The 25134-nt window shown below is 49.2% G+C and overlaps 6 protein-coding genes; 4 read left to right on the forward strand and 2 right to left on the reverse strand.

Annotated features, from left to right (window-relative positions):
- The first annotated feature begins 1538 nt into the window (after positions 1–1538).
- Positions 1539–2168, forward strand: CHC_T00003396001 (hypothetical protein). The gene has a single exon (XM_005714437.1). The coding sequence runs from the start codon at positions 1539–1541 to the stop codon at positions 2166–2168; it is 630 nt and encodes a 209-aa protein (XP_005714494.1).
- Positions 2169–7717: 5549 nt separating this feature from the next.
- Positions 7718–10621, forward strand: CHC_T00008525001 (Sulfite reductase [ferredoxin] SIR). XM_005714438.1 is given in 4 exon segments: positions 7718–7861; positions 8286–10121; positions 10368–10565; positions 10566–10621. 3 exon segments carry the CDS (start codon positions 7718–7720, stop codon positions 10563–10565), a joined length of 2178 nt encoding a protein of 725 aa, XP_005714495.1. The 3' UTR covers positions 10566–10621.
- Positions 10622–13879: 3258 nt separating this feature from the next.
- On the reverse strand, positions 13880–14787 carry CHC_T00003397001 (hypothetical protein). XM_005714439.1 is given in 4 exon segments: positions 13880–14065; positions 14066–14112; positions 14230–14353; positions 14485–14787. 3 exon segments carry the CDS (start codon positions 14785–14787, stop codon positions 14066–14068), a joined length of 474 nt encoding a protein of 157 aa, XP_005714496.1. The 3' UTR covers positions 13880–14065.
- Positions 14788–18487: 3700 nt separating this feature from the next.
- CHC_T00003398001 (hypothetical protein) lies at positions 18488–19678 on the forward strand. Its single transcript, XM_005714440.1, has one exon. The coding sequence runs from the start codon at positions 18488–18490 to the stop codon at positions 19676–19678; it is 1191 nt and encodes a 396-aa protein (XP_005714497.1).
- Positions 19679–20447: 769 nt separating this feature from the next.
- Positions 20448–21551, forward strand: CHC_T00003399001 (hypothetical protein). Its single transcript, XM_005714441.1, has one exon. It carries the CDS (start codon positions 20448–20450, stop codon positions 21549–21551), a length of 1104 nt encoding a protein of 367 aa, XP_005714498.1.
- A 46-nt stretch (positions 21552–21597) lies between these two features.
- On the reverse strand, positions 21598–22772 carry CHC_T00008284001 (Serine/threonine protein kinase). The gene is made up of 3 exons (XM_005714442.1): positions 22596–22772; positions 21806–22493; positions 21598–21611 (listed from the first exon to the last, which is right to left on the reverse strand). Exons 1-3 carry the CDS (start codon positions 22770–22772, stop codon positions 21598–21600), a joined length of 879 nt encoding a protein of 292 aa, XP_005714499.1.
- Between the last annotated feature and the right edge of the window lie 2362 nt (positions 22773–25134).

A 25134-nucleotide genomic window follows, 5' to 3' on the forward strand; every position in this document is an offset into this window, starting at 1 on the left:
AGGGACCCGGTATGCAGCACACTTGTAGATGGCATTTGTTCTCATGGACGTCCGTCATATTCTTCTTCAATGTACATCTCATTCGGCATTTTTGTTGCCCATCGCTACCCTTTGAACTCGACATAATCATCAGAGCTGTGTACCGGGGTACCCTAATGGTTATACTTTGGAAAATTTCCCTTACACCGCCACACGCATTTCCATCGAATGACTTCCATTTCGTAAAGGAGTGCTTCCGATTCGACCACGTGGTCATCGTGACCAAAACAAATGGCAACAACGCCAACTCTTCGAAATGCCGCAATTGACGGAGTCGAAAACCGCGGCATGCGGCCGTGTCGGTCCACATGGATGGCCTCCGTTGCAGCGACCCAGGTAAAATCAGTGTAGAAAAATTTCCCGAGGCAATCGTCAATGCTTGCATTTGCAAAGTCAACTCCCAATTGGGAGGTATTTGAATACGTCACGACAAGTGGCGTGCCAACCGGAATCCATAGAGGAACCTCCAACCTCTCCAAACCTCTCGGGACTCGTGGCCATCGCTTCCTCACAACCTCCGGTCGCAGACCAAAAATTTCTCGATGCTGCACAGCTGAGGGAGATCGGGTACCAACCGGTGTCGGTAAACTTAACGACCTGGAGGGAGATCCTGTAGGGGTGATCAGACGATACTGGAAAGGCAGGGGACAACTCAGCTTGTACACGGGGTGCATGTACCGCCACGGGTGACAGGTGGCGGCGGAATGGCCACGTGTACCGCCGTACGTATTACGTCCCGATAGGGTAGAGTAGACTTGGAGGTCCTACTGTAGGGGCGTAGAAATTAGTGTAATAGGAGAGTCAGCCGGGGGAGTCCCAGCTAGCACACGTGGTGCGCGCTCAGCCACGAGTACAGGTGGCAGGAGCACAGCCACGTGTGCCGCTATGCGGATTACTCCCCGGTGGAGTACAGTAGAGGTACTCCACTGTAGTGATCCAAAGTAGAAGTGGATCACTACTGTACTGCTCGGCCGCCGGAGGTCGACGTACTTAGGGGCTGAGGCAGGACGCCCTCAGAGTAAAGGGGGGGGGGGGGCAGCGACCCTTTTGGCCAGAACTGAGGAAAAATTGGAAGAAGCAGATCGTCCCGTGCAGGTTATTCTTGAGGGCCGCAAGCACACGCTCCCCAGTTTTGTCGTTCCTTCCACTTTAATACTGTACGCTACAGTGCTGGCAAAAACTATAAGGCACCTGGTACTTTTGCATATTCCTAGAAAAGTTTTTATGCTATCATAAAACCCTTTGCCTTATTGAAGGCCAATGAGGCGCTGATACTGCCCATGCAGTTATTGTTTAAAATAATCTATGGTGGTGGACGCTATGGCGTCTTATTCCCCAAACGCGTGGCAAAAACTATAAATACAGTTGCATACACGTGCAACAAAAGACCCCTCAAAGAGCTCCTTTCGCGCCATAAAGCTTTACACAGTGCAAACTATCTCTTCTTCATCGCTACGAGCCACTGCGGTTCCCCAAGCTAAAACAAAACACGCACAATCATGCCTCGAAACACAAGGCTCACAACTTTTGAAAAAGGACAAATCCTTGTCCATCACTCCAACTGTATCTCCCTATCTGCTATTGCCCGCGAGCTGGGACGATCCCGCACAGTTGTCACAAACTTTTTGCGCGATCAAAAGCGGTACAATCGCAAAAATGCGGGAGGAAGGCCGCCAAAATTAACGGAGGCTGATAAGCGAAGAATTTTACGGGAAGGCTCCAAAGGAGATTTGGGGTCAGCAGGGATTGTGAAAGCATTGCAACTGAGTGTCAAAGCTCGCCGTGTACGCCAGGTTATCGCTGCAGCCGAGCATTTGCGATACAAGCAAATTGCACGGACACCAGCGATGCGGGAGCGTCATGAAAAATCTCGGCTCAAGTGGGCGATGACACGAATGGTGTGGAGCAATGCAAAATGGTCCCAAATCGTCTGGTCCGATGAAAAGAAGTTCAACTTGGATAGAACAGGCGGTTTGGCGTATAAATGGCATGACTTGAGAAAGGAGAAGGAGTGGTTTTCAAAGAGACAAATTGGGGGTTCGAGTGTTATGGTTTGGGCATGCTTTGCCGGTTCAAGGATATCAGAGCTTGTTTTTTGGAAGGAAAGCAGGATGGAGCGAAGTACGTGACAACTCTAGAGAACCATCTGCTACCATTTGCGGAGGATCTACCAATTACTTGGACGTTTATGGCGCACCTTGCCATCGTTCACTGCTGGCGAAACAATGGCTCTCGGACAACGGTATATCGCTGCTAGAGTGGCCTGCGTACTCGCCAGACCTGAATCCATTCGAGAATCTGTGGGGTATACTCGTGAGGTCCGTTTATGCGCAACAGAGGCAATTTGAAGATATTGAGTCTCTTACTGAGTGTATCATGGAAGCTTGGGCAAATATTGCACCCAATACGCTCCGAAAACTTACTGAATCTATGCAGAAGCGGTGCGTTGATGTTGTGTACGCCAAGGGGAAGAAGATATGCTATTAAACACTGTTCCTTGTCTAGTTCCGAGCGCATTAGACCTCTGTGTATGCAACTGTATTTATAGTTTTTGCCACGCGTTTGGGGAATAAGACGCGATAGCGTCCACCACCATAGATTATTTTAAACAATAACTGCATGGGCAGTATCAGCGCCTCATTGGCCTTTAATAAGGCAAAGGGTTTTATGATAGCATAAAAACTTTTCTAGGAATATGCAAAAGTACCAGGTGCCTTATAGTTTTTGCCAGCACTGTACTATGCAATGCACTGTACTGTGCTATTACTACTCTACCACGTCATATACAACCACTGGGATGTAATGTATGCAGGTTGTCGGTTTGCAATGTTCGCGTTTGTGTACACGGAGTGTATGCTGGTGAAGAATTATCAAAGGATAGCGAGCTGGTGTAATTTCTGTCAGCATGCCGAGCGTTGCCGCTGCGAATCTCCGCGTTGCACTTAAGAGAGCTCCCGCGGTATCCTTCGCAACCCCCGCCGTCCCCGGCATGTCTATTTCTCTTCCCACCCACCCGCCCTGCTCGCCATCCTTGCTCTCTCACATGTCTATCTCTCTGATGGTTGTTTTTTATCTTTGATTATTTGTTTTGTTCTTTGTTTGTTATTGTTTTTCTGTTGGGTTTTATTGTTTCATAGTTCCGGTTGTTTACTGACCCGCTTTGCGGATGTCCTAGGACTGATAGTCACACTAAACCAGAACTCTTCACGTGTAGTTCGTCCGTCTGTATCGCACACGTGTAGTCCGTCCGCCTTTAAGGCTCACGTATAGGCGCTCGCCTGTAATGAACCCACGGCGTCGGGTGCTGTACAAATTACAAATCTTGGGTGGGATACCACACGGCCCCCCGCCCAAACAAACCGAGTACTGTAGTCGTACTTGACTTCTGACTTGGCGCCAGAAAGAACTTTGTGAGAATTGCTTGTTCTTCCTGGTTGTTTTTAGATATAGATATGTCTGGAAAAGAAGCTTTTTTAAATCACCAAACCGCATGTAAAATAACTTCAAAACCAAAAAAGCCAGTTTAAAAAGGCAATTTTGGTACTCAACCTGCATGATATTCTTATATTCAAAGCTTTCATCCCAGTGTTCTACAAGATACTATTGCTGAAAGCAAGCACGTTAAGGAAATAGTGCTCAAGGTAGCTGTTTGAATGTTCAATTTAATTTATATATATTTTGCAAAAAAGAGCTGTCCTCGCATGAGAACGTGCCCCGCTCGGATAGACACTAAACCTCAGGGCGATGAAGAAGTAGAGTATAGTTTACTGGGGGAACCCAAAACCGTAGCACTCTATCCGATACCACCCTGGACCAGCAGCCTTTGTTGCAATTCATGTTGCATCAATGACTAGTGCGCAATCCTGGTTTTGTCTCGCCAATCCATTGGGTACGTCCACAACTGAATCTGAAGAACGCCCAGAGCAAACATTATAATGGATAAGTATTTTGGGGCAGCTGCGCAAAAGTGTAGTGCTCAGAAGAAGACCTGAGGTCGTATTTTCTTTGATGGGTTTCGGACTTGATGCAACTTCGCACTCACATGAAATGTTCTATTACGATTGGCTGGTTTGAGGCAAACATCAACACACAAGGTGCATGGCCGGGTCCCAGACACATTTCTGCTCCACGTCATCTCTCAACACCCTCATATTACAAGCGTGTGCGTGCTGAACAAAAGCGGAAAAGAGCCGTGTGCAGCAACACCGTGAAGCTATGCTGAGGGAAGTGTGCACTCTTCGATTAATCGGTATTGCGAACGTCAGGTGAGTCAATCAAAAGTACATGCAACCGGGGTCGTCCAGGTAATTTTTTACCGAAGCCTAGTTGCTTCGAAGTGCGTACGACCTCGAACAAAGCAGTCTAGTTCTTTCTTATCGCTTCTTGCCAGGCATGCCTATGGAGCGAACATGACCAGTTTCCTATCACATACATAAGTGACCGGCGCTGGAAACCGCCGAATACTGCATTCTGCCTTCCAAATGTTACCGCGATTCCATCTCACTATTATTCAGTCCCGCTTCCATCCAAGTGCTTCGGCCCGTCCTCCATACTTGATTCATGATGGAGTCTTCATTTATGCTTCTCATCTTCATTGTGACCAACGTCACAATATGTCAGTCAGCCACGATGCGTATAGTCAAAGCGAGCCTTGCAGAATCTTATCAGATTTATGGAAGACAACTATCCGGTAACGTGACGTGTTGTCCGACAGCCCAATTTCAACAGTTTACAATTGAGTGTGTCCCAGATTCTTCCACGTCGGCTTCTATCGTGTCCGCTTCTTTTTATTTGAATGGAACCTTGTATCATCGCGAGTTCGTTAGACCGTTCACAATCAGGGGGCAGATGAGACCCTGGGATCCATATCCACGAAAGCCCGCAGTCATTACGTGTGTCCTTAGTGATGGGGATGAAACATCGGCTAGGGTGATTTTCAAGTGTCCCGTCGCGGTATCCCTCTCTCTAGACACACTTGTATCTTCTCCTTCGCCATGCATGACTCCCGAGCCAGATGCAGCTGCAGTTTACGGAACAGAAGTTGGCAAACCTCCTGACATGAGTGATGGCGTGAGACCTTCTGGGCCATCTAACGCTCTTAATGCTGTAATAGTCTCTGAATCACCTGATGCTGCTGATAGTACGGAAGTAATTGCGCCTCACGTATGGCCTCTTGATATATATATCGATATTTAGATTCAGATCTTCTTCAAAGTTTCTGTGATATTCGATTATGTGTAGATCGACGTAGAGCCTGGCCACCACTCATATTGTAGTAAAATTGATCAACAGGGGGAGGTTTGCCCTTCTGATTGTAGTTCGATATGAAATTTACTAATTATGGGACTGAAGCGTTTTCCTCCCGATTGCGATATTGTCACGTAAAAGGGTGATTATATTCTATGAACAGATTGGCTACTCGGGTTATCGGGCGCACCTGGAGCTGCACCTATGAAGATAGCTCATGACAGAACAGTAAAGTAAACTTTATAGAGGGTATAAAAATCGCTCCTCCTGTGGTGCTGCTCTTCGAAATGGAATAGTGATAGTACTCATGAAAGAGGGGGTGCAGCCGCTGACATGAGCGGGGTTCGACCAGCACGTCAACATGGGATAAACTTGAAGAGCCGTATGAAGAGGATATAACGGACTTGGTAGGCTTTTGTGCCCTAACTTTCTCGTTATGTGACGACGCGAGCGAAGGTTACACCTCAAAAAGACATCAGCGCAACTACCGACTCAATCTTTTAGGAAAGCACAAAAGCAAGTCATCCACGAGGTAGGGAGGGAAATCTTGGATGGCAATGAAGCGATGGCATTTCGAGAAGGGGGCCTCTCAGGTTTTTAGTTCACAGTTTTTCCACTTTTACATTACATTACATTGGATTTTGAAGGATACGTATATATTTATGGGGAACAAAGTGAGATGTGGACAAGAAGTCACGGGTTAAAATGTGAACTGATATGGTTGCATTTTGGAGAGCGCATATAGCTAGGAGATGTATAATAAACATATGACACGCAACTATTATTCCATGGCATATACGGTATTCAGAAGCATATGATCACGCTTGGTGGCGGTATTTAGTTATCCAGGGCAAGACAGAATGAGAAAGAGAGTTATGAAAAGAATAAAAAGTAAGGAGTTCTGTGGCGGTCGTTTTTAAAAGCACGAGTCGGCGTCCACCGCGAACACAACTTTGTCACGGTTGGCATAGCGGTTGCGAAGTGAAGTCTCGAGGTTGCCAATGGTTGAAGGATTCGAGCAATAAATCGAGACGGTCGTCCGAACTTGAATGATATGACGGGGAACCGCGAATGTTTGTTTAATTCAGACCACAAACGTTGAATGGGAGGGGCATGCGGAAGTCTTTTTCGCAAGTGCAGGAACGAATTTGTGCGCATCTGTTTGAAATTGAATAAAATTGGTCGTGGTAGTCAAGAGAGTGGAAAGTCGGCGGCGGTGGTGGGACAATTTACATGAGTGGCGCGCAACGTTGGATGTGCGGCAAAAAGTTGCCCCGTCTCATTTCAAAAATGCGAACCTTACTTTAAACTGATCTGATGTGCTTGGGAGAAGGCCAGGGGACGGAATGGAAATAATACTTTTGCTCAGGTGTTGATGGATGAAATAAATAACTGCAGCAGAGCATTGCATCCCGACATGCGTGGATATCTCAGTGTCGCAGTGCATTAAAACGGAAAGAAAAGTCATACAGGGTATTGCAAAAATGCCTTGGAACTGAAAAGTCTTAAATGTGAACAATCCAGCGACAAGTCAGAGAATTAGAAGTCATGAGGTATTTGTTCCTACAGAAAATAATGACCACTGGTGCGGTCGTGTGAAGTGGGGCGGTCGTGTGAAGAGGTGCGGAGTTCCTTGTCGTCCGAAATCATACATATAGACGTGTACGACGTGGAAACGTGAACTTGGATGGATTGTGCCTGTTACACGACTGTCTACGTGTAGTGAAAGTAGAAATGGTTTCGGATGTGGGTGCCGGAGCAATCCACACAGCGACCGCCAATTGGCCGAATGCGTCAGGACAGCTGTGCCTGAGGAGTTCTGATCTTGCACACGTGTGAGTGGCGAAGATATTCGTTACCACATTCTGACCAATTGCGGCTAATGTGAGAGGAACAATTTGAGCTCCGCCAACGAGGCAAATTCAGGCCTCGAGAATTAACCGCTAATTAATGCTGATGCTTAGGGCGGCCCATGTGCCCGCACCAGTGGCCTCACGAACATCCTCTCAATCAACGTCTAAAATTTATCCATAATTTAGAATAAAAAAACGCATGGGACGCTGAGCCAGCTCACACAAGGGAAACCCTAATTTTCTTTTCTTTTCCCCATTTTTGCATTTCTTGCAAGGATCGCTGTCTAAATCTCCCCATCTGCACCTTCCTGACGGGCCCTTGCCTACTCCTCTCTACCTACATAAAATCCTTGCTTTCTCCCCAAAACGCGGCGCTGCGCAGACGGATCATTCTCAGGATCCGAATCAACTCTCCCGTCGCCGTCGCCGTCACCGCCGCCGTCGCCCTTGCTGCTGCCGCCGCCGCCGCCGCCAACGGTTCCGTGGCCCTCCGTTCCTCCCCACGCAACAACCTCGAGGCTCTTCTCCTTTTCTAGTATAAAAGCCCGGCCCACCAACCCACGCTCAAGCAATTAGCAATGCGCGGGCAGGCAGCCTTCATCCCCCTGGGAGCAACCTCCACCGCTTTCAACGGACGTGGCGTTCACACGCGGCCATCTTCCTGTCTCCCACTCCCCTCCCTCCCCGTCCCAGCCTTCCCATATGTCCCGTCCGTCATCACCGTAAGTCTGCACATCACTCTTCTCTTTGTACACGCCCCTTGCATGCGCGCGCTTTTCCTCAAATTGATCAGTCTGGGTTGTGTGCTTGACGAGGCGCCGATGCTGGGTTGAGACGTTCGACGTTTCCTCACGTCGGGCCGTCCTCGTCCTGCATTTGCTTATCCCATTCGCTCTCTGGGCACGTTATATCAATGGCGTACATGCCCGTGCGTGAGACTGTAGAGCGACTTCCTGCCGTATATTCTATGACTTGGTTGCAGCGGCTTAGTCTCGCAATTCCGGCTCGAGTAAAACCATACCGCGGACAAATAGACTTCTTTTCCTTCCTTTCGCATTGGACTTCGACTTGGGTTGCACCTTGCTAACATGTTTTTTTGTCGCACTTGTCGCCACTTTTGGCCATGTCTTCCGCAAAATACAATAGGCAGTTGCCGCGAAGCCGCGTGCAGATTCCTCTCCTCCCAAAAAGTTGTCCAAGGTCGAAGGATTGAAAGTTTCTTCAAACCAGTTGCGCTTCCCCCTGGCGGAGCAGCTACAAAATGACGAAATTTTCATCACCGAAAATGCCGTTCAGATTATGAAGTTTCACGGTTCATACCAGCAAGACGATCGCGACAAACGTGCATCCGGCCAGCAGAAGAAGTATCAGTTTATGCTTCGTCTCAAAATGCCCGCTGGCGAATTTCCCGCCGCATTATACCAGGCTCTAGACGACATCTCAACGAAATATGGCAACAATACTCTTCGCGCCACTACTCGATGTGCCTGGCAAATCCATGGCGTTCTAAAGAGTGACCTGAAGCCTGTATTCTCCGCTATCATGAACGCAGGGGGGTCTTGTATTGGTGCTTGCGGAGATTTATCTCGAAACGTAATGTGCACGCCAGCTCCTCTCACCAGCGAGCTGTATAAAAATGCCCGTTTTGTTTCCGCTATGCTTGGAGAACTGTTTGCGCCACAGACAGGAGCCTTCTCGGAGATTTGGTTAGATGGGGAGAAGGCTGCCAGCCTGGAATTCTGGAAGAAGGATCTTGACATGAATTCTGTGCAAGAGATCATGCGTTTTGATAACGGCAACGGTGTCGTCTATAATGGCAAGGAAGAACCCATTTACGGTGAAACCTACCTACCAAGAAAGTTCAAGATTGGGGTCACTGTTCCCGGTGACAATTCCATCGACATTTACACCCAGGATATCGGAATTGTTTGCATACCGGATGCTGCTGGAAAAGTAGTTGGCTATAACATCATCGTTGGAGGCGGTATGGGTCGAACTCATCGCAAGGCCACCACATTTGCTCGCACTGGTGATCACCTAGGATATGTCCCGGCGGATAAATTGTGGGAAGCGTGTAAGGCTATTGTCGCCGCTCAGCGGGACCACGGCAATCGAAGCGTCCGGGCCAACGCCAGAATGAAGTACCTTGTGGACAAGCTAGGTATAGATTCGTTCCGCACCCTGGTCGAAACGTACTTCGGTGAGCCATTCGAGTCTTTCCGAGAAATTCAGCCTTGGAGATACATGGACTGGTTGGGCTGGCATGAGCAAGGAGACGGGAACCTATTTCTCGGCCTATTTATCGAAAACGGTCGTATCAAGGACGAAGCTGATTTCAAGCTGAGGACTGCCCTCCGCCGCATCATCGATGCTTATGAATTTGACATGGTGGTTTCGCCGAACCAGAACATCATCCTAAAGAACATTACTCCTAATCAGAAGAACGGCATTGAAGCCATTTTGAAAGAACACAACGTCAGAACTGCGGATGAATATCTCATCAACAAACGACTTTCTATGGCTTGTCCGGCGATGCCTTTGTGTGGGTTGGCAATAACTGAAGCAGAACGTGTCATGCCGGACATGGTTGCTCGGATGGATACGTTATTCAAGAAGAATGGGCTTGATGTGCCCGTCACTATAAGGATGACGGGGTGCCCTAACGGCTGTGCCCGACCCTACATGGCAGAGCTCGGGTTGGTCGGTTCGGGCCAGAAGTCATATCAATTATGGCTCGGAGGATGTCCGCATCAGACAAGATTAGCTTGGCCGTACCTGGATAGAGTGAAGGATGTGGATCTGGAAGGCACATTGACACCAGTTCTGACCATGTATCAGCAGAAGTCTACAACGGGAGAAGCCTTTGGCGATTTCTGTCATCGCATGGGCAAGTCCGATATTGCTACGTTTGCTGAGCATTTCAATTCTGCGCCGATTCAGGTGAACGGAGCGCCTCCCACATTGACTTACGAAGCACCCGTTGTAATACCGAAGAAGCGCGTCACAGTGGCACGAGGTGCCGCCAAAATCACTGTCCTTGGTGATTCTGAATTCGTAGAGGCACGCCCGGAGCGGAAGGAAGAAGCGAAGGTTGTCGTCCTCTCACCTCCAGACGCCACGACGACGGTGTCGGCACCCAACACCGAAACATCCGCCGACGCGTCTTCGAATGAAGTCTCCGAGCCCCTTGGGTCCTCTACTACCGAGAAGGTGACTTCCACTGCGGAGAAGGCGAGAACTGCGCGCAAGAAGTCTACTGCCAAGCCAAGGCCACGACTAACCGTCAGCGACGAAATCATGGAGCGTCTCAAAAACATCGCAGCTCTTCGCGACATGTCGGCTTCTAGAGTGGCTGATGAAATAATCTCTGCATATCTCTCTGGCGTTGAAGACGAGGACTTGCTCGGGGATGAGATGGTCATTTAGATTCTAGCGTGAAGATTGAATTTGAACAGTAAAGTTTCGGGGGGATTTCGCACTAACGATAGGTGCCCGCGCTTGCGTGAGCAGCTGCATGCACAGAAGCTCGCATAGGGCGGTTGCGGCTTTGTGAAGTGGCCTCAGATTGGGCCGTTTAAACCCATTCTGCGGGGCTTGCGTTTGCTCGAAATTGTCCGCAACGCAAGATTTGACTTCGGCGATCCGGCAAACGGCGACCTCATGCGAGTCAAAATGAAGATCCTTAACCCTGTGCTCCGGTTTGTGACGATTTAGGGCGTCACAAAAAGTGAGACGATTTGTGTGACGATTTGTGAGAGTTTTGCTCTTTTCGCCGCCGTCATCTCATTCGTCTCACTCCATCTTCTTATTCGTCACACATGGTTTGTGAATATTTATTGAATTGTAGCACTTTTTGAGAACGTTTTGTGATCATCACAAAAATCGTCTCAAACATCACACATTTTCGTGAATCTTTTGTGATGGTTTTGTGAGACGCATCTCAAAACTCTCAAACGTCAACCTTGAAATCAAAACTCTCACACTGACAGTGTGCATTTTGTGATGGCAGTGTGCATTTTGTGATGGCTTTGTGTGAGTTGTGTGAGGGCATCACGAAGATCACATATAAAAGGCTCTCTCCATCTCAAAAGGCAAACAAACTGAACAACGTCACACAAAAAAGATCTTCCTTTCCAGCCCTCTACGGCTAATTTCCAGAGACACTTCCCCTTCCCTTCGTGTTCGCAACTGCGTAGGTTGAACCGGAATTTACTGCACGAGAAGGTCAGTGGGACCCAAACCTACTGCGTACTCTGTAGTTGGGTCAAAAGAGGGACAAAAGACGGGCGACCCAAGACACTTAGAAAGGGCTCGCGCCAGGTGCAGTGGTGTTCTACATGTAGGCAAGCTATCTGCTGCAGCTGCCGGACGGTCTGGCATTCTCGCCCTACACTGAGGCGACATGGGCCCTCTCCTGTCCATGAGAGGGAGTTTGACTCTGAGCGACGCACTCCTCGACGAATAAGGCAGGCTTCACAAGCCCGAGAGTGAAGGCCGTAAAATGTCTGTAGAACAAGGCTATCAGCTATGCTTTTTAGATGGGTTTGTGATGGTTTGTTGGTGTTGGAGATGATTGTGAGACAATGGTGTGAGAGTCATAAAACAATTTGTGTGTGAATCACAAAACAGTCAACAGAAGAGCACTTCGAGATGTTGACGTCACAAAAATAAAGTGAGATTCATAAAAACAAAGCGAGATTCACAAAACTTGTGAGAATTTTGAGACGTTTGTGTGCATTTTGTGAAGTTTATGCCCCGATCACAAAATAGGACCACCCCACACTTTTCGGGAGGACACTACTCGAAAAGTACGGGTCTCCTGGAGACAAAACGTATATCTTCTTAACGACAACACAATTCTGCGTTCAACGAACCTACTCTCGGGACGTAGCGCTCAACAAGACCGAAGCAGGAGGAAAATAACCCGACTGGGGCAAAAAATAGCCGTCACAAAAAAGGAGCACAGGGTTAAGACAGTGGTGATGCCCATGAGAGGAATGCCCGCGTCCAGCGAAATCCACTCCCGTGTCAGAGTGCGAGCCTTTCTGAACTCCCACGAAGCTTCGGTTCGCAATGTTCATACTAGGTCTAATCCGCGTAAAAGGTCAAGCATATCGGAATGCTTTACATTTCAAACTAATTCATATGCTCCAGTTTAGTTGTAGAGTACCTACCGTATGTAGCACGAAGAGATGACCACCCTTCGTCACCAAAAGCACTACTGACCGAAACGTGAGAAACCACCATTTCGCTGATGTGCGTAACCACCGGTTGGTTAGAGACGTTCGAAAGGCGTCAAAGGTTGTGCTTGTCCCAACACGAACAACAACTTCTGGCACCGCTTCACGAAAGGCAGTACAGTATGTACAGTAAAGTCTTCCATTGAAGGATCATTTTAATTTTAATATCAATACAGTAGACATTACAGAAGGACGTACGATACAGTTCAGTATATGACGTTCAAAATTGATAAATTTTGAACGTCGCCAGGCTGCGAGGGGAATTCCCGTTCGTCATCGCTGTTCAAGAGTATTCGCTTTGCTCTGGAGTCTATAAGGAGGTTTTATCTCTAATCACACTCCCACTGCTGTAGCGGATCGCGCACCCGTGAACGGATTAGATTTCACTGCCGCGTCCTCCAAAACTTGAGTCTAGCCCTGCGTGCTGGTGCAGTTTTAACAAATTGGGAATTGGACACACTCATTTCTCGATTTTCATTTGGAATCACTTCAAGACGTTTACTCCATTTCGATTTAGGGTGTTGAAGAAGCCCTCTCAAGAGCGCAACCCCGCTCTCCCTACGCCTCTGCTTTGGTCAACTTACTAAATCTGCATCCACTCAAGAGATTTGTGCTATTCCCGGTCGAGAACCCTCGCTTGAAGCAAAATGCCGTACGGTCGACTACCCTCTCTGGTGGTCAAGGAGACGCCAAAGGAGAGATCTCGTTTTGAAATGAAGTTTGACCTATCGGATACAGACGTCTCAATGGCGAATGCAATCCGGCGTGTGATGATAGCGGAGGTACCTACCATGGCGATTGAGCAGGTCACTGTTATTGAAAACTCATCACCTCTTCACGATGAGTATATCACGCATCGTCTAGGCCTCATTCCGTTATATTCTTCGCGGGTGGACGAAATAGAGTACAGCCGTGACTGTGAAGAGTGTGAGGACTATTGTCTCAACTGCTCAGTTTCTTTCGAGCTCAAGGTTACCGCGCCATTGGACAGTACGGTAACAAATGTGACATCACGCCACGTGAAGTGCACGGACGTAGAGGGTCCAGGTCCGGCTCATTCAATGTTGCCGGTCCACGACTCTGGGGATGACAGCGATCATCGAAGGGGTGAGAAAGAGAGTGAGATTCTGATCGCCAAGCTGTCGCGAGGACAAAAGCTAAACATGACGATGATAGCACGCAAGGGCTTGGGTAAGGATCATGCAAAATGGTCGCCGATGTGCACGGTGGCATACCGGATAGTTCCACCAGCCGTAGAACTTGTACTGGAACGGATCAACGCCTTGTTTACGACAGAACAAAAGGCAGAGCTACTTGAGGCGTCTCAAGGGCTGCTGAAAATGGATGAAAGCGTAGGATGGCTTGAGTATGAAACTCCGTTCAAGTTAGGAAGAATTGCGATTACACCCGATACGACACGGAAAGCAGGAGAGCTTGCGTTGAAGGCGGGAGGCACGGCCAGTGAGGTTGTGAAATACAACCCCGAACCAGAACGTTTCGAGTTCGTGGCGGAGACTACTGGGGCCTTGTCGCCGCGAAAAGCACTGATGACAGCGCTGGACATTTTATCAAAGAAAATCGATACGTTGGCTGCGAATCAAAGATAAAAGCCAAGGGAACGGGATGATTGAAAGCTACTGGAGATGGTCGAAGCAGTCTGACACGTTGAGCTTCGGGTGCTTGTTCTCAGCGTGTTGGCGGAGCGAGACTTCCGACATGGTGCACATAAATCCCTGTAGGGTGAGTGTTGGAAAGAGAGAAAAGGTTTTAGATGATGACATAAGGTGAGCGAGCGAGTGGGTGGGTGGGTAGGTGAGCAAGTGAGGTGTAAAGATATGAAATGTACATACAGTACGACAAACTTTGCAGACGATGGTCATAGCCTTTTCGTTTGTTAGCTTTTGGGAGCCCTTTGCACCTTTCCCAGCCTTGGCCGCGTTGCGCACGCGCTTGGTTGCGGACTTGGCTCCGTTTCTGTGGAGGAAGGGATTGGAAGAAGGGATTGGAAGAAGGGTGTGAAGTGTCGCTTGTTAGTTGCACGGGGATGGGATGCGTTCCATTTCTGGGAAGAGGTGGGGAGACATATAAACGGCGGAAAGACGTACCCTCCTCCCATGCTTTCTGCGGGGTTTTGGCAAAGATACAATGAATAAAGACGAGGTTGCTTGAAACGTTGAGCAGCACGAGTGGTAGTTTGTCAGGCCAGACGGAGGCGACAGAAGGAGAAGGGGGACTGTGCGGTGGGATGCAGTGCGCGAGGCGGAGCGCAGCAGACCTGCGTGCCATTCGCTGCGAATCGGGATGCCACCACGTGTAGGCTGGATCACGGACGGATATGACGTAAGAAAATTGGGTGATCTGCAGCTAGGCGCTTCCCGGCCGCCCCAGGGCGCCAAGACTGCCCACATTGCCGTTGAGCCTGTCCGTTCCCTCCCAAATCTTTTTTTCGTCCTTCTCCTTCCTCCTCCTCCTTCCTTCCTCCCTTCGTCCTCCGCCCTCCTCCCTCAGCCCATTGTCCTCCTTCTTCCGCACTCCTCCCATCGGCATTCTATCCACTGGGTTCCCTACTCACCCGGCGATCCCGCCCCCTGTCTCCACCTCCAACCATGTCCTCTACTCCACACCTCAAGTCCCCCTCCTCCTTCGACCTCTTCGAGGACGACTTCGCAGAGGCCTCCATCGAAGCCATCTCTTTTGCCGCAATGCGCAATATTCCCTCCAAACCTCCCCATCCTGCTGATGACCACTCCTTTCCCACCCCCTCCCCGTCCCTCCCCTCCCGCGCTACGGCCTTCCGACGCGCTCTCTCCTCCCTTTCCTCCCACCCGAACTCCACTTCCTCCCGCCGCCCAAGACCTTCGGACCTGGGCCTAAACACTACCCACTCCCTTCCCCGCCCTTCTCTTTCTCCGTCGCCGACGCTCTCGACCTCTTCCCCGCGCTTGTCACCTCCTGTTAACCTCAAGCTAGCTCCCTTCCCATCTACATGGTATTTCGACGTTCTCGCTCTTCCGCACAACGCACTCCGCGCAGAGCTCGCCGATCTTACCGCCATGCTCGCTTCGCTCTCTTCCACTGCCCCGCACCTACTCCTGCGCATGCGCGCGCTAGCTGACTGGTGGCCCAAGTTTGACGCCTTACTAGCAGACTATTTTGCCTTCGAAAGTACAGTCCTGATGCCGTGGATCTACCGCGGTGGGGCCGCCCACGATCTCCAGGATCTCCGCCAGAAAATGGCCAGTCACGCAGCCTACATCAACGATATGTTCCTCGAGGTTCACAACGTTCTTGCACTCTTCAACGCTAACCCGGATACAGACGTCCTTCCGCTTCTCATCAGGACCGTCCGCGAATTTGTGCCAAGTCTATTGCAGTATTTCGATGTCGAGGAGCGCTACCTTCCGTCAGTTATTCAAGCCGGGCATACGGAGACAGACGCTTTCAACGTCACTAGACTTATGACTAGGAAGCTTGATGCCGTTCTGCTCACTAGGTGGATTCCGAGTAGGAAGGAGAGGAACGCAATCCGCAGAATGTATATGACGCCCTCCGCCTGCATCAAGTACTTTGCTAAACGTCGGAAGGCCTACGTCACGCATCTAGATCTTGTTCATGTCGTTCGGGATACTGTTCTGGTATAGCGTTTGATTTCTTTGTTGATATCAAATCGATCAGGTTTCGTTACGGTCCCATTGGCATGCTCCGGAGACCATTGCTACCTGAAAAGGCTGGCTGGTGCTCGAAGCTAGTTGGTACAATCCGCTCACGCCTACAGACAACATGCGACCAAGCCAGGCTGGCCCAGATTGCGTTGGAGCAAAGATACAATTTTGAAGGAGTACACAACTTCTTCACATGAATGAAGTTGAAAACGCTGCCCTACCGTCCTCTAGCATAGACTGTACGACATTTTCATTCACGACTATGGCAACATCTAATCGATGCTACCATACTGGTTGGTTGCGGACGTCGGGTTCCCTGGTCCACAGACCGCTTGTCTCTATCGCAAAGAACCTCATGTTGCGTTTTGCTGCCCAAGATCGTCCTTGTCCTCTCCCATGTACATATGGACTTGACGCTATTTTGTATTCATAGCATACAGGAGTCTTCTCTTGGTTTTTTGCGCCCAGCTTCGATCACAAGGTTTACCAGTTTTATTGACCGTTTCCTTGCGGCGTCCATACGGTCATATAGCACGGGGGCGTCAAAAGCTGCATCTGCCATCAAAGTAGAGAATTTGGGATTAAACATGTCCAAGTCGCTAGCGAACAGTATCCAGAAATTATTAAGAATCTGACCGACCTTCTGTTGCATTCACCCTTTATTTTTATTGCTTTGCTCCGCTCAGTTCACTCTTTCCAAGAAAAGAAGCGCGCTAAATGCTAACGTTGCGTGTTTGCTTTAGAGCCAACAAATGCTTTTTTTTGTCTCGAGCTTTCAATGTATTGCAATATTTTGGCAGAGTCGTGCACTGCCCATCCCCCGGCTTCGCTTATACCACTGCACTTTCGCAGAGTCGTGCCCTGGAAGTGACTGACTCCGCCTGTGTCGGTATAGTTCGCATCCGAACGTTTAGTGATTTCCTTTCGACATAGACGCCGCCTATACACATAATACTGGCCCGCCAAGAGCCCAATACTGGGCGTGAGAATGCTTGACGGGCAGTGATCCCAATTCGGCATGAACAACAGGCAAGGGACGACAGCTTCCCGAGATGTGGCTTTGGGTAATCGGTCGATACCTTTGGACGCCGCAGCGAAGGAGAGACAACGCAGCCGAGGGATAGCTGTGAGTCCAGAAACACTGGAAATTGAGTACGAGTATGGAAATGGTGACCTGAGTCTCTCAGATAATGAAAGAGATACTCATTCGGATATTGCGCCAAGCGGTCGAAAACTTATCATGGTATATGACGAAGATGGTAACGCTACTCCTATGCCCATGGGAAGATTCTACTATGACAGCGTGCAAAGTGATAACCGAGATGAGGTCAAGGAAGCGGATGGGACTCCAGCTCAAGTTGAGGGAGCACAGCTTCCGGTCAACTCGAATCCCTCATGTACACCCACCGTCGCGCCGGCTTTCGGCAGAAAAGGAGCTGAAGCAGTTGCTTCACAAACAAGTGGCCATGTGTCAAGAGAACCTCATGTATCTACATACGAGGGTGCTTACGTTGAGGACGCAGATGATCACGAATATGAAGATGATGATGAAATCGTTGCAAGTGATCCTTTCAAGAACCAATTTATGCGCATTTCGATACCAGCGGCGCAGCTAATGGATGTTTCTCGCGTCAAAAAAGACCTCGATCACAACAAGGTGCAGCAAAGAAGAGGTTTGAGAGTGGGGCTTCAAAGAGCTGTCAGTACAGTAAAGATAGCAGACGGAGGACGGTCTAGGACCAACGAGAGCGTCCCTATGGTCTCGAAACAGAGTTCTGGGGCGAGATTATCTGCACGAAAGCTAACGAGGAGCATGTCTTTTACAAAAGAGAAGAAGGCCAACCCCGACGTCCACTTCGAAACTGTAAAAAAGGTATCTGAGCCGGAGAAGGCACTTATGCTTGAACGTTCTCGAGACAGTACAGCTACGAGGCCTGCAAAAAGGCAGGGTCTAAGCGCAGCTGGTCGGTTAATGTCTATGAACAAGAACAAGGGTGTCGCCGGGGAAAAGTCAGATACTTCACAAGGGGCAAAGAATGCAGATCGCGATAGAACTACAGGGCTGGGCTCAAAACCGTCATCACGAGCTGCATCACAGACTTTCACATCAACGACCGGCAAGACTGCGACGAGGTCTGGCTTGGCACAAGTAGGGCGCCTGTTGTCTCGGAATAGGAAGAAAACCTATCAGGCCTCGACTTCTCCGGTTACCCCTACGACGGAAGTCGACCGCCAACTCGAATCGGAGTCCATGGTTTCTGATCGATCGGTTGATCGAGAAAGACCAGAAGGCAAGAGCGAGAAGCAGAGTAACGCACCGGGCAGGATGAGTCTTGCAAAAATGGGCAGGATAATGTCTCTTCGTTCGAGGAGAAATATATCTCAGCAACAAAGTGATGCTGCTGGAGAGAGGCACGGTGGAAAGGATGTCAGCAAAAAGGCCCACATGTCTCCGTTGAGCTCGAGTACACTCTCAAGTAATCCACTAGAGGGTTCAGCCTCTGAATCTGATAGGCAGGGGCAGGGACAGGAAGGTGAGCGAACAAGGTCTTCAGGAAACAATTTGCGCAAGGAAGCGACAAGAATGAATTTGAGGGCTGCAGGGAGACTGTTGTCCTTTTCCAGAAAGCCGCCAGCCTCAGGGGATGGGCAGAAGGTGCCAACTTTCCCATCGCGGAAGGACGTGTCTGTCGAACATGTGGATAATGCAAAAGGATCGCACCTGGGATTGCGAGGTAGTGAGCCGGAAAGCAACGCTAGAAAGTTGGACGGCAGAGCAAACAAATTCTTCTACTCTGAAATCAGTTCTGAGCGCATTCGAGCGAGCAAGACACTCAGGTCTGAAACGCACATTAGAGTCCCTGTGATCGCTATGGCAGAGTATTCCGGCCCAGTGTCTCGAACAAAATGGTACATTGACGGTTTTACTCTACCTCATAATGCTGTTCGACGGGAATGCATCGATTTGTACGAGATTCTGACGTCGATGGCAAGATGTAAGGGAACTGGCGATATTACCAGGGATGACATCAACGATATTGAGGACTGGTGGCAAACGGCAAGCTCGTTCTTCAACTGCTACTTTGAGATGGAGAGAACGATTCTGTTTCCGTGGGTGGATGCGGCAGGGACAAGCGACGAAGAGGTGCAGCTTGCGCTTTCAAAAATGCGAAGCTTGAAAGATCGATTGCAAGAACACCTTGTAAAGGTTGATAACGTGTGGAATGAGAAGCCGTTGAGCAGTCCCGAAGAAATGTTTGCTCTATTGTACAAGGCGGTTGATTTGTTTGTTCCTCGGCTCATGAACTACTTCGCCGATCAAGAAGTGCTCCTTCCCACAATAGTTAGGGGCTTCTACAAGCTTGAAGATCGAACAAAAATGGACAAAGAAATGGTGAATGTGTTCATGGGCGGACCGCTGACTCGAAAGTCGAAGGAAGAGCAACACCATAATCTTATTTTACTAATCCGATGGATTGGAAACCCCAGACAGCTTCGGGCATGGATCGGGAAGAACCTGAACAGTAATGCCCGTGCTCAATACGGCAACTGGTACAATCAATACCAGGAGCATCACTATCGTTTCGTCAAAACGCTGAGGAACAGAAGCAAAGTAATGCTTTCTATAGCACCGTAGTTCCGCGTGAATTAGGATATTGTGAACTAAATCGTAGCGCACATCTGACCGGGTTTAAGAAACCATGATAGTACTACAGTATCCTCAAACGGAAAGACGTCGACAGAAAATGATAAGATTTGTAAATGTGACGGTAGCTTTACGTCGCTCGTTTCGTCGAGAACGGGCTCATCGTACATGTCAGGAGGACGATCCTCTGATGCGAAAACAGGCAGTGATTAAAAAGTGATTAATTCGGACAAACTCAGTCGAGCCAGCTATCCGCAGGGAGACGCTGAAGACGGCGGCAAGTCGTGAAAGCCATACAGTTGGGCATTTTATTTTTCGCGTTGAGTTACGGAAACGAAGAACGCGTGTTGGAACAAGCAAGTCTTCGCAATGCGAAGCAATTGCAATGCGAAGACTTGCTTGTTCCAACACGCGTTCTTCGCGTTCTCACTATCTCCTGGGATATGCGAACTTCGCATATCCCAGGAGATAGTGCCAGTTGTTGGATGGCCCACTGGGCCTCGCGTGAGGTCCCCGGGTGCATCAATCGAAAGCACAATCGACACGACTCACACGTGTGATTCTGGATTCTTTCAGAGCACACTACTTGCATTACAGGTCAATAACAGCAACTGTCTTTTTGGAGGGAAAGTCACCCAATGTGCGGCTCACGGTTCGCTGCGGGCAGATAGCCGCGGGAGGGGTCGGCATATGTTTGTATAAGGTCTGCAGTTCCGGCAGTGTCAAGGCCGAACAGCCCGCGTTCCATATACGGGATAGAATGGCGTCTGACAGTCTGCTTTGGGTAGACAAGTACCGCCCATCGTCATTTGATGAGCTATCTTTCCACGAGGATCTCACAAAACGACTTCGAAACCTCTGCTCGTCTAACGATATCCCACACCTCTTATTTTATGGACCCTCAGGAGCTGGGAAGCGGACGAGAGCGGGGTGTGTTCTAAAAGCCCTTTTCGGACCGAGGGCAGACAAGAAAAAAGTCGTTCATCGCGTTTTCAAGGTTGGTGAGTCATCCAAGCAAGTCGAAGTTACAACAGTTGCGTCATCCCATCATGTTGAGTTTAATCCGTCGGAGTCTGGAAATAACGACAGATTAGTGGTTCAAGAGCTAATCAAGGATATGGCATCGTTTGCACCAATAGACATGACATCCTCGAATGTATCCATCAAGAAGTCTCTTAAGGTAATCGTGCTTCATGAAGTCGATCAAATGAGTAGGTTGGCACAACAGGCCTTACGTAGGACCATGGAGAAGTATTCTAGAACATGCCGTATCATTATGATCGCCGAAAGTGTGACAAGGGTGTTGGAGCCCTTGCGCTCTCGATGCTTAGGAATCAGGGTTGGACTTCCTACAGAAGGCCATATCCAGTCTGTCCTTAGCGGAATTGCTAAAAGGGAGGGTGTTTCTCTTCCAGAACCACTCAGTAAGAGACTTGCCCAGCAATCATCTCGAAATCTCCGTCGCGCCATTCTGCAATTTGAAGCAACTCGTGTTTCTGTCGGTGGTCTAGATTTACCTCCAGGGGCACCTATCATGCGCGGAGACTGGGAATATGCATGCAATGATGCCGCCATCCTCATGACACGATCTCAATCTGCTCAACAGCTTGTGCATGTTCGGAAACGCCTGCAAGAGCTCCTCGCCCACGCCATCCCGCCTGATGTTATCTTGCGGCGATTAGTGGAAAACATTCTCAATATCGCGGACGATGAAATTTGCCCGGAAATATGCCAGCTGTCTGCGAAGTTCGACCGCAACCTAACCAATGGTACGAAGCCCATATTTCACCTTGAAGCCTTTGCCGCAAGATTCATGCAGGTTTACGCTCAGTTCCTCAGATCCCAAGCAGTAATGTTAGATTGATGAAAGTAACACACATACAGGAGTACCTTCCTTGTTGGAACTGTTTTCATGCAGTGTGTGCTTACGCACAGTTTGTGTTCAGCAGAGGTCAGTAGACCCGTTCGATTGGCAAGGATGCCTCAACTCCCTTCAAGCTGAGGTGGCTGTAATGTGTCGAATGCCAGCCTTTGGAAGCACGCGAAATCTTACAAAGCTACAGCAGCGGGCGCTTCAGTGCTACTTTGCCGTTCCGGAACAAGACCCCAGAATTCCACCTCTTGCCTCATGTAGTGTCTTGAGAAGTTCTGGTTTAGCGAGAGCCTTGCCGCTCGTCCAGGGATGTAGCATAGCCTGCGTGAGATTAATTCGACAGTTAGGGTCCCTTCTCAAGAGGCCCTCAACAAGGTCACATGCCGCAGCAGAAACTGTGGCAGGTACATCGAATTCACATCTGTTGACTTTCGCTAAGATGAGATCCACAGAAGAATCATGAAATGGCTGGGCCCCAACCAACATGCAATAGAGAATCACCCCACACGAGAAAGCGTCCGCCTTACTGCCGTCGTATCCCCCCTTCCTCTCATTATTCCAAACTTCAGGTGCACAGTAGTGAGGACTTCCGCAGTTGGTTCGCAGTAGAGGATGAACATCATAATGCTTGTCAATGACGGCAGCAAATCCGAAGTCCGCAACTTCCAGTGTTCGGTATTCGTCAGTAAGCAAAATGTTTTCTGGCTTTAAGTCGCGGTGGTAGACTCCTCGGGAATGGCAGTACGTAACCGCATCTGCAAGCTGACTGAAATAGGATCGTGCCCTCCACTCCGGGAGGGGTCCGCAGTTAGCGACGAAGCTAAATAAGTCACCATTAGCAGCAAGATCCATTATGATGAAGATATGCTCTTCTCCGACGCAAACATCGTGAAACCTGATGATATTTGGATGGTCCATTGCCATCAGAATAGACTGCAGAGTTTTAGAAAAGTTCATGTTAGCGCGAGAGGATTTCATTGATTCATGCCACTATGATAGCTCCTTTCAAATTGTAGTTCGCAACTTGAGCCTTACCATTTCTCTGCGAATGTCCATGCCGAAGTGTCGTGAGGCGATGAACTCGCGACGAACAATTTTGACAGCGTAGCACTTCTCCGTGCGCAGGTGTCTGGCACGTCTAACTTCTCCGTAATTCCCTTGTCCAAGCAAGTCTTGAATCTCGTAGTTTCCCACTACCTTCGGTAATCTCATTCTATTCTCACTATATACTTTTTCTCCTTGCCTTTCGTGAACTTTAATTGAGGGACCGCAGAGGTTAAGGCTTCCTGGTCTAAGACAAGCCCTCACTCTGGTGCCCAAAACATTTCATGCTTATGGCCGCTTTATTAATATATCCGTGAACTTGAATATGATTTCCCCCAGGAGATCTTGAAGAGTTCTCGAACTTCCACCGCAGACTATCAATACACAACTCAGATTTTCATCCCAGTAGACGAGCTCGGCGCCATGAACAAGCGGTGAAAATAATCGACACTATGATTAATGATTCTGCAGCTGATTTTGGATTGCCATACACTGTCACTCGTTGATTCGTGTCAGCCTACTGAACAAACACTTGAAATGAGTAATCTTGTTCATGACATCACTCGGAACTACAAAACGTGAGAACGCTGAAAGTCAATATAGGGTTTACGCAGCTGGATTTCGCTAATTGCAATTTAAGCTTTTCAGGAATAGAAGCATTTACAAGTCTTAGAGCAAGTCTAGCAGTTGGGTAAAATATACACCACATTTGAAAATATGGACCACGATTTAGAAACTATCACTGGCATCCCCAGCAGTTTCGGTGAAACCTACTGTAACAGTATCTCGTACTCGGGGTACAGCTTGGAGAGTGTCCAGAATCCATGGTGAGGAGTGGGACAATTGGGCGGGAAGTAGAGCTGTGAATACACCTGACACTTCATTGGATGAATCAATCTAGTTTTAAAATAAAATTGGGGACTTGTTGGTGTATTTCAATGTGTATTTGTGTCGGTGGATAACAGAAATTATACACCAAAATGTGTGGTATACACCAAATACATTAAGACATACTGCACTGCTAGACTTGCCATTGCCCCATGGCTAAAATTTAGCCAAATATTGAGATTTACACCATGCTTGACTTGCTCTTACACGTTGCGGAAACTCTGTTGCTGCATGTGACAATTGATTCTGAAATGTGGTCAAATAGTGAAATCGTTTATTTTTTCAGAACTCAGCTCCCACACAGAAGGCACACGTGGGTATGATTTGGCGCGAATGGAACACACTGCAACGCCTACTGCACCACGTCTAACTACACCCGGTAACAGGATTTAGTCTGTCGGAAAAATTAGTGGAGAAAATTGCATAGTACGAAATTAGAATGGCCTACTATGGTAGGCGGGAGTGCACAAGGATGTTAGTAGCACTGCTGGAATGCGGTCGCGCGTAGCGGCGGAGGATAACAGGGGAAGAGGAAGGCGAACGTTGGGGATTTCGCCGACGGGGAAAGATCGTCACGAGATGGTCCTCGAGAGGATTGGCCGGCGAGAGGAGAATGGGTAGCGGATACCCCCGGGGAATCAGATGGACCCCGGACTTGAGCCCTCTATTTATTCGCCGCCGCACCAGCGGCGACCACAGTACAGCCACATTAAATTTAGATGTTTTTCGGGGCTACCCGCCGTCGGCAGACTGTCCCCTCCAACACACCCCCTGTTGGCCCGAGAAACAACTGTGATTTTTGCTGCCGCCACGCTGACTTCCGCCGCGCCGACGGCGGCGGGCGTACGTAATGTCGATGCCGGCGACTTTCGCATCTAACTGCGAGCTCAGCGCGGGGTTTCGTATATCCCATCGGTGCTGAAACTTCCTTCTATGCCTTCACATCCCGCTCTATCCAAATTATCCACCTCATTGCCCATTTTCCCCAACCCCTCTCTTATATCCCTCATCTATTTCGATCCCTCGCTTGACAACCCTTCAGCGTGCGCGAGCATCATTGCAGACCCCCGTGTCGCCCTTGAACCTACAGAGCGCCGGAAGGCCCGGGATCGGGCGGCACATTCGGGTCAGCGATGAAGCTCGTCGTTCGCATGCCGGGTTCGCGGAGGAGATCCGAAGCCGATGCTGTCACGTTCATGACCACAAAGTGGAAGTCGACGGAGGTTCGCGTGCGCTACGGATTGGAGGAGTCGCACATGAGCGTGCAGATGTTCGAGTTGGCTCTGTCGGTGAGTCCGAGCAGGATTTCAGATCTTGTCCAGTGGCTGCGTGCTCACGTAGACCATGAGTTCGCTGTCGGTTTGCTGGGACGTTGGGGATTGCTTGCCAGTGGGAAGACGGAGCACGGAGACCGGAGGTGGGATGTTAAGAGGCTTGTCTGGAGTTCGGGAAACCGGGAAGGATTCCAACGCAATAAGTTCTATGCCTCGCATAGAACTTCAGGGGGGAGGAGGACGTTCTGGCAGATGGATTTTTGGACGTTGGAGGCTCAAGACGTTTTCTTGGGAGGAGAACTGGGCAGCCCGATATGCAGCGACATCGAGGAAGCCCCATCTGGATCGCATTCTCCGTCTTTCTCGTT

Source organism: Chondrus crispus, genomic scaffold (genome assembly GCF_000350225.1).
Source record: "Chondrus crispus Stackhouse genomic scaffold, scaffold_189, whole genome shotgun sequence".
NCBI classification, from domain to species: Eukaryota; Rhodophyta; class Florideophyceae; order Gigartinales; family Gigartinaceae; genus Chondrus; species Chondrus crispus.